The 8,490-nt window shown below is 49.8% G+C and overlaps 1 protein-coding gene across 1 annotated transcript; it reads right to left on the reverse strand.

The window, feature by feature from the left end:
- Nucleotides 1-678: 678 nt before the first annotated feature.
- Prokr1 (prokineticin receptor 1) lies at nucleotides 679-8,271 on the reverse strand. The gene is made up of 2 exons (XM_041678706.1): nucleotides 7,784-8,271; nucleotides 679-1,375 (listed from the first exon to the last, which is right to left on the reverse strand). Exons 1-2 carry the CDS (start codon nucleotides 8,269-8,271, stop codon nucleotides 679-681), a joined length of 1,185 nt encoding a protein of 394 aa, XP_041534640.1.
- Between the last annotated feature and the right edge of the window lie 219 nt (nucleotides 8,272-8,490).

Genomic DNA, 8,490 nt, shown 5'->3' on the forward strand with positions numbered 1-8,490 from the left:
CCGTGACATGAGGGAACCACGTTCTCGTGAGCCCAGACTTCCCCCTCTCCATGTGACTCAGAACTCCAAATGGCACCCAGAGTCCGTGTGGCTTCTCCCCCAAGTCCATTCTCCAGAGAAGACCCCACTGTCTGATGCAGAGCCATAGGCCTAAGAAGTGGCCATCAGTTGGTCGTCAGAACTTGGCCATGGGTCCTGGCGAATCCACACGTGCATTGGATTCCCAGTGGCGATTGGGCTCTGGGGTGGACAGAGAATGACTCCAGGAAGAGCTGAGAACCTCTGCGGCTGCTCTTGTTCCAGGCTTGCCAATGCTGGATGGGAAGGAAAGCCCAAGAGTTCTGCTAAAGGTGAGCAAGGCCCAGTGTTTCCCAGGGGAGCTCTACAGAGCCTGTTCTGCCTTCTATCTGGAAACTCTCTCTTCCAGACACTCTGTACCACATTTCCTTGCTATAATCCCCACAGCATTTTGTCAAATAAATGGTTTTCACTGGTGTCTACTCTTTGCAAAAATTAGGTATTCCATGAATGCTGACCACTGGGGACAGTGTCTCAAATATCTACTTGAGAAATTCTACACTTCAGGGTCCCTTGAACAATGTGTCGCTTTCCTCTGTGTTTGCAGAAAAACAAGTTCATGGTTGCTGTGAGCATTCAGGCACTGTAGGGCCATTTTGCTTATTTCAGTCTGATGCAGTCCACCTCCTCAGTGGCAGGCATCCCTGTGGTCCTGAGGTCCAGGTCAGCGCTGGCCTTGCCCCCGCTGGGAGAAGCCCTCCACCGGAGCCGCAGGATCCTCTTGAGGTACTTACTGGTGTTGTTCCTGACCGTCACGAAGCACAGCGTGTTGATCATGCTGTTGCTCATGGCGATGCACTCCACCACATAGAAGGCAGTGAGGTAGTGCTTCTCTTTCACAAACACGGAGGGGAAGAAGTCACGCACGATAGTGAAGCCATAGAAGGGTGCCCAGCATAGGACATAGGCTGAGAGGACACACACAAGCCCTAGTACGGTCCTGCGGCGGCAGCGCAGCCTTCGGCGGATCTGCTCCGTCTGAAAGCCGGGCATCGCCTTGAACCAGAGCTCCCGGGACACCCTGGCATAGCACAGGGTCATGGCGACCACAGGGCCCACAAACTCGAGGCCGAAGATCAAGAGGAAGTAGGACCTGTAGTAGAGCTGCTGGTCTACTGGCCAGATCTGGCCACAGAAGATCTTCTCCTGGCTCTCCACGATGACCAGCACCGTTTCCGTGGTGAAGTAGGCGGCAGGGATAGCGATGAGAATGGACACGGACCACACCAGGAAGATGAGGCCCGCAGCTGTTTGACACTTCATTCGTGGTCTCAACGGGTGCACTATGGCCAGGTACCTGGGCAGGAACAGAAGAGGAGTCAGCCGCGTGGAAGGAGCCTGCTTATGATACTAATGTCACCTGAGGGAGACGCTCAGGGCAAGCCCTGTAGCAAGCCTCAGTTCCACCTCTAACTACTTCCCCCAGCTCAGCCTTCTCACCTGCCCAAGTATTTGGGTTGTTTAAAGATTAAATGAGATAATGAATACAATGTTCCTAGCTAAGTTTTAAATCTGACATATACTGGGGGAAAATTACTTTTAAATGTAGTAATTATAGTTCCCATGGGTCTCTGGCTAGGCCCTGGTCCATCGTATCTCCTAACGCCTGCAAGGTTCAAAGTTGAGTAGCCCTGATGACTCCAACTTGAATTAGTTGATAGGAAAAACCACCCTTTCCAACCAAAGCATGGGCCAAGGTTTTGTTTTCATTCCAAGTTTTAGAAAGCATTGTTCGGCATGCAGAGAGGAAAAGTGTATTCACCTCATTTTCCACCTGCTGAAAGATGAGGAACTTTCTCAGGGTTATATAACACAAGACCCTTGACAGAAAACATTTAGACCCCATCTTACAGGGCTGACGTGAAAATCAATTAGCGTATGCATGGCTTTTCTTTTTTAACCACAAAGCATCAGGCAGTAAAAGACGCTGCTTTTGTTCTCTCCTGAAGAGGCTACACAGTTACCACAGAGGTCCAGGAAGCAGAGAGCACTTCATGAGGCTATGAGTCACTCCGGTAGCCTGAAAGAAGCCTTCCCAGAGTGCACTCGTGTGCAGAGAACTCTGGCTTTCCGGAAGTCTTTGCGCAGCTGGCACGGTTAGAAGGACGGGAGTGGAGTGGAAAGGACTGACCAACACTGGAAACAAACTCTTTTATGTCCATAGCTGATCTCAGGCAGAGTCGCTAGCAATGTGACAGGGCCCTGAAGGAGAGCCAGGTCAATTCTGTTCCCTTGCAGACTACCCCTTTGAAGTCATCTTTCTTGGGACTTTGGTCTGAAGAAAGAACCCTTCTTGTGCTTTTCTGGTTGAATTTCACAAGAAATCATCCCACGCTGGGCGAACCTGGAGGATCCTGAAGTGAGATTCCTGTGCTCTTCCAGCTCCCAGGAGTCTGAAGAAGCTGGATAGAGCATGAGTACCCTCTTTACACCCCAGATGGCTGCTGCTGGCCACTAACATGCCTCCCTGGGACTCTAGGCAGCTCCTTAGTGCTGGAAAACAAACAGAATCCTGTGCACTGTTGGCACTGTGCATACATGGGCTCTTCATCGCAGCCATCATGTTGGCTGAAGTGCGGCTCGGTGGTAGAGTACTTGTCTAGCATGTAGAGGCTCTTAGGGTCACATCACACACACGCACACACACACGCACACACGCACACATGCACACATACACACACACACCATCTCTTAGTTACAGAGTTGTGATTAAAATACTCTGACTAAACCATCTTAAGAAAGAAAGCACTTATTTTGCCTCACAGTTTGAGGCAAATACATTTTGCCACAGTCCATCCTGGCAGGGAAGTCATGGCAGGAGCTTGAAGCAGCTGGTCGCACACATCACATCCACAGTCAGTAGAGAAGGCCAGCGCTCTCCTGGTGTTAGCCATTTTATACAGTTGATCCTCGCCCAGTTAACACTGCCATCACTGATACACAAACTAACAGGAAACGTGTAGAAAACTATTCCAGAGATTTCCATCAGCCTTGGCTCTGGAACTCTATATCAGAATGAAGTTTACCATAGCAAGCCCATACTTTCATTTAGGTCATCTCCACCCTGCTGAAGGAAAGAGAGAGCAAAGATGCCCGTGTGCTAGAGCGGCCAGCTGAAGCATACAGAAGGGCAAGGACTTGTCAAAAGCTGCACAGCTCGCTGGCCCACATCTTTCCATATGCCCCGTGTTCTCTCTACGATACCATTTGCTACCTCCCTTCCAGCATTGTGGGGCAAGCTCCCTTCTCCCTGGCCTTCACCAAATCCTAGCAGCCTCTCTCTTTTCTCTCGACCGCAGACTTGTTTTCTACCTACACTGTTCCTTGAGGCAGTCAGACCCCTAGCAGCAGGTTTTCCCTCTCTATGAGCATGGCTTCACTTGCTCTGTGTCCCTAGCTCCAGTGTTTAGGTTCAGATCCTCTCAAAGCCAGCAGTTCTCAGAGAATAACAAATAAAGGTTGCCAGGGTGCAGGGTGGTGTGATAACCATGGGCTGGATGTTTCAGCAGAGTCTGGGACCCATGTCTAAGGTCTAAGGCCCCCATCTAAGGTCTCACATGAGAATGGCGGTTGTAGCAGCTACCAGGCTGGCCATGACATGGGTAATGCACCCCCAGCTGATGAACTAACTAATCAGGGGCATCTGTGCTTTCTGACCATGAGCTACACAACTCAACACCAGGGGACACATACCCTGGTTTCCTCAGCCCTCCACGCCAGGGGAAGAGGAGTTTCACAGCATTTCATAAGCAGCAGACCAGAATGTTACAGACACCTCAACACACATCAAAGTGGAGGCCCAGAGGCCCTGCCCAAGGGTTGGGGTGGGGATGGGGACTTCTTGCAGGATCTTGCCAGCTCCTTCAGGTTGTCATCGTCTGGTAGATTTTTATATCTTCTGAAATATAACCCCATCTTTTTTGATCATGACTCTGAAGACTCAGTCCCTGGTCCATATGCTTCCCCAAGGCTCCGCAGTCACCGGGAGGACCCACCACCTGGCTTCCTTGAGCACCATCCTGGCCTTCAGAAGACCTGCTGTTGATCATCTGTTGACAACCACATTAAAGTCCGCCTCCTCTGCACCACCTCTTTTGCCCACTGCACCCTGCTCTTCTCCAAACGTCACTGTAAATGCCACCCTGGCTTATGACTTAGCCGTTTCACCAGTATCCACTCCTGACCCTGGATTATTATTTAACCGTTTCGTCAGTATCCGGATGTTCCTTGCCTCGAGTGATCCGTCTACATCTTTTCTCACTTTTGCCGTCTGTGGTTTTGGGGCACCTAGTTTAACTTTAATAAAACTTTACCCCCTGTCAGTGGTTTGGTACTAGGTGAAAAGAAACTTGTCAAAAGGACAACAATCATTTTTGGAAAAGGGACAAAGATGTGTTTACTTCACCTGAGCAGTGTGGGACCAAGCAATAAAATGCTGGAAAGGCAGTGAGAAGCTGGGGCTGAACTCTGCAGAAAGGTGTGGCCCAGCTATGCTGCTTTGGACAAGGCATTTCACTCCAGTCCTCAGCTAGCAAGGTTCAGAATATGTATCAGTTATTTCAGGAAGAAGCCAGGGTTGCGTTCAAGAAGATTTGGTGGGCTTCAGCCTTGCTTACCAGCCTTAAACCCCAAAGCCATCTCTCTATCCCTGGAACCATCAAGTCTGTCCCTGCTTTGAGGCTTTTTGGGCTTACAAGTCCCTTTATCTGAGACACTGTCTCTCAGTCCTCAGAGCCTTCCGTGTCACTCTTGGGTCATGCTACTGTCTCAGAGATACCTCTCCTGACTCGTCCACATCACCCTCGATTACTCTGCTGGCGGGTCTCTTTGTTGTTGTCATTGTTATTTTGTGTTGCTCATTTCTGAAATCACCTTCCATATTTCTTTGCCTGACAGAGAGCTCTCTTCACCCCTTTGGTGTAGCTTTGTCAGGGGCCAGTGCTTTTTTCTGTTTTCTACCGTTATCCCCAGCCCTTGGAACAGGATCCAGCACTGAGCAATCACTCGACGGAGACGCTCTTTTTGAAAGAATGCGTGCAATAGTGAAGGAAACTAGGGTGGATCTAACGGGACAGCTGGGCAGAACCAAGAGACACTATATGCAGAAGACTAAAGGCAGATGAAGGCTGGACCACCCAGCCAAGTGAGTTTCTGAAGGGCCAAGTGTGACCAGGACAACTGGCCAAATGCTCTAGAACGGCGAGACTGGCCAGGAGGAGAGAGACTTTTCAGCCTCAGTGCCTAGGAAGAGAATGGAGGCAGGAACAGAAGCACTAAGCCCAGGCTGGCAGAAGGCAAGCTGTGCTGTGAGCAGTGCTTTGTAGCCCGCTTCTAAAACTTATACTGGAAACAGTCGGTTTATTCAGTTTTGCTATCACTTGCGGTCTTCTTAATATTGACTTGAGAACCATGATATCCACTCCTTATTCCATGTTAGTGCTGACTTCATATTATTCTGTCCCGGCACGGCAGCTCACCCCCATAGTCCAAGCATTCTGATGCATGAGGCAGAGGGATTGTGAGTTCAAAACCATCCTGAACATTACAGTGAGACCTAGTCTCAAAATACCAAGACAGAAAAGAAAATGCCTTGTATTTTAGCTATTATTTCATTCAATCATCAAAACAACCAAGTACATGAGATTCCCTTACTGTCCTCAAAGCCTGAGGCAGGAAGAGGGCAGATAACCGAAAGCCAGGGAAAGCCCCACCGTGCAGGGAGGGGCCTCCACCAACAGACTCAAGTCAAGTACACACTATCGGTTCCTGCAGCAATTTCACTAAATAAAGGCATCCTACCAGCAGGGTGTCTTCTGCTATAAGATGAGAAGATCAAACCTGAAATATCACTAGGTTTTGAACAGCTCACAAGGAAAAAAATTAATGACGACTGAACCACAAAATTGAAATTAGATGACAGCAGCATAATAAAATAAAAAACAAAGCCATCTGGGGCAAAGACTACAAATGTCAGCTTAAACAACAAAAACTTAACGTGTTGGGGCAGTGAGTCACCTAAGACTGAGGGAGGCCTAGGCCAGCACCTGGGGCTTTCTCCCACATGTGTGTGTGAATTTCCAGTCAGAAGCCCACTCCTAGCACCAGCAGCCCTCCCCAGAGCAGAGCATGATGGGATTCATCTGTCTCCGTGTGTCTGGTTTGCACTGCGCAGGAGATAGATGCCATCTTCCAAAGCAGCTGATGCTGGGAAAACGGGAACAGTATTGAGGATACTGTTCCCATACCGTGGTTGATCAATATCCCTGTTAGTAGTAGCTCCACACTCCTGGCTTCTTTCCCGCACAGTTGTTAGCCCCCTCCGAGGTGCACGGATCTCGTGCAGAAGCAGGACTCTGTCACAGCAGGCTCCCATCTATCCTCCTTCTAGAAGTCAAGAGCATCTCCTGGGTAAAGCCGTGTCACTAATGTGAAAGTCCAGGAAATGACCCCGTATGTTTTGTCCTGTGCTAAGAGACAAGGCAGCGTTTCCATAGTCAGGAGATGCTAGAGACAAAGCTGCAGGAGCCTGACCTGGGCAGCCCTGAAAGTCACTGGGGAAGCAGAAAGCTTGGTTGATGCTATCCTCAACTAGGGTTATTTGGATTCCTTAAGTAAGTGGGCAAATGTCCCAAGGTTGGTGACTTGTATTGAGGACCACAACATACCTGTTATGGGCTGCAGACCAAGGGGCCATCAGCGGCTGACTCTCTGGAGAAAGGAGACTGGAGCCCCGCACCTCAGTGTTCTTAACACCAGACTCTGGTGTCCCCTCCTTAGAAACTAGCCTTTCACACGCCATCCTACCTCCAGCTGATTGCCAGAAAACTTGCTCAGTTGCTCTGACTTAGAGCCCAAGTCAAACACCTCAGAGCCCTGAGGCCATGGAACAAGGAGAGCCTGTGCTTCAGGCTCCCTGGATAAGGAGGATAGCAAGCTGTGTCAAGGAACATGGAAGCCTGACCAGCCCCTCAGGGTAGCTGTCCGGAGACCATAGCGAGGTGATGTGTACTTCGAGGCAAATGCACCAAGAGGCTTGCAAAGACTCCCTGAAACCAAGGTGATCCTGGCTCAGTAGCACCAGTTTACAGCAAGTGAAACACCCCAGAATAAGAAAGACAATCAGAGGTTGCTCCCACTGAGCTCACACCCCATCACTAGAGACAGTCTTGTACTGTAGCATGATGGGTAGGAAGTGAGGTGGGGTCAAGACAACACTAACAAAAAAAGTAAGCAACCACCTGCTCTTTTTCTGGTCACCCCCCCCCCCCACACACACACAGCTTTTTTTATCCAAAACAATTCCCTTGATCTTATTTAAAAACCAGTTAGTGCTGGGAGATCATAGTTTAATAGAGGAAATCTAGATGAGATGGGGAAGTCTCTCCAGATTTTCATGTTCACATAAGAAGTAACTCCTTATAACTTAGCCCCATCCCTCCACGCGTCCTCCTACCACCTGTCTAAGCTGTGATTGGGCTTATCTAGGAGAACGTCCACAGACAGTGAGCAAAGACTTTCCTACTGCCCAGCCCCAGGCCTAGCTGCCTCCAGCCCTGACTAAGGTGAGATGTTCAGCCAATGGGCTTTTGAGTCCCCATGGGTGCCATCTACGGGCACGACAGATGCATGTCATCATCATGCAACTACAGGAAAGAAAGGGACCAAGGCAACACCCTTGCTCAGTGTCCATCTTTGTGGCACTCACCTGTCAATGGCAATGGCCAGTAGGGCGTTAGTGGACACATATAGGGAGACAGTACGCAGGTAGTTGACAGAGGCACACAGGACATGACCGTGTTCCCAGGAGAGCTGACGCACCACATAGTAGTCCATCTCAAAGGGGCAGCACACGATGGCCACTAGGAAGTCTGAGATGGCCAGGTTGGCAATCAGCAGGTTGGTGAGATTGCGCAGCTTTTTGTAGCGGGCCAGGGTAATGATAAAGATGAAGTTGCCAATGCCACACACCAGCATGATACCCACCAAAGCCATGCCAATGACAATCTTGGCAGCAAAGAAAGTCCGAGACTTGGTCACATCCTCCTCTTCATCCGAGGGCGTGTCATAGTCACCATAGCTGAAAGTGAACGGAAAGGAAGCAGCTTGGGCTCCTCCATGGGCATCAAATGTAGGAAGGAAGTTGGTGGAAGTGTCTGTGATATTCTCACCCAGAGCCCCCACGGTGGTCTCCATCCAGGCAGGTGGTGCCATGAATAGCACCGGGAGCTGTCCCAGAGCGGTGTCTCCAAGGCTCTTGGTTTTTCCTGGGTGAGTCAGATCTTCCTAACCAGCATCTGAGGAACACAGTATTGGAGTTCCATTTTAAACATTTGAAAGACACGCACATGGTCGGGGACGTGTTGGAGAGAACGTGGGTAAGTTTAAAATCATCCTGAAACCTATGCAGGTCCA

This window comes from Microtus oregoni, unplaced genomic scaffold (genome assembly GCF_018167655.1).
Source record: "Microtus oregoni isolate MIOR12 unplaced genomic scaffold, Mior012 000002F_ref0000024, whole genome shotgun sequence".
Taxonomy (NCBI): Eukaryota; Metazoa; Chordata; class Mammalia; order Rodentia; family Cricetidae; genus Microtus; species Microtus oregoni.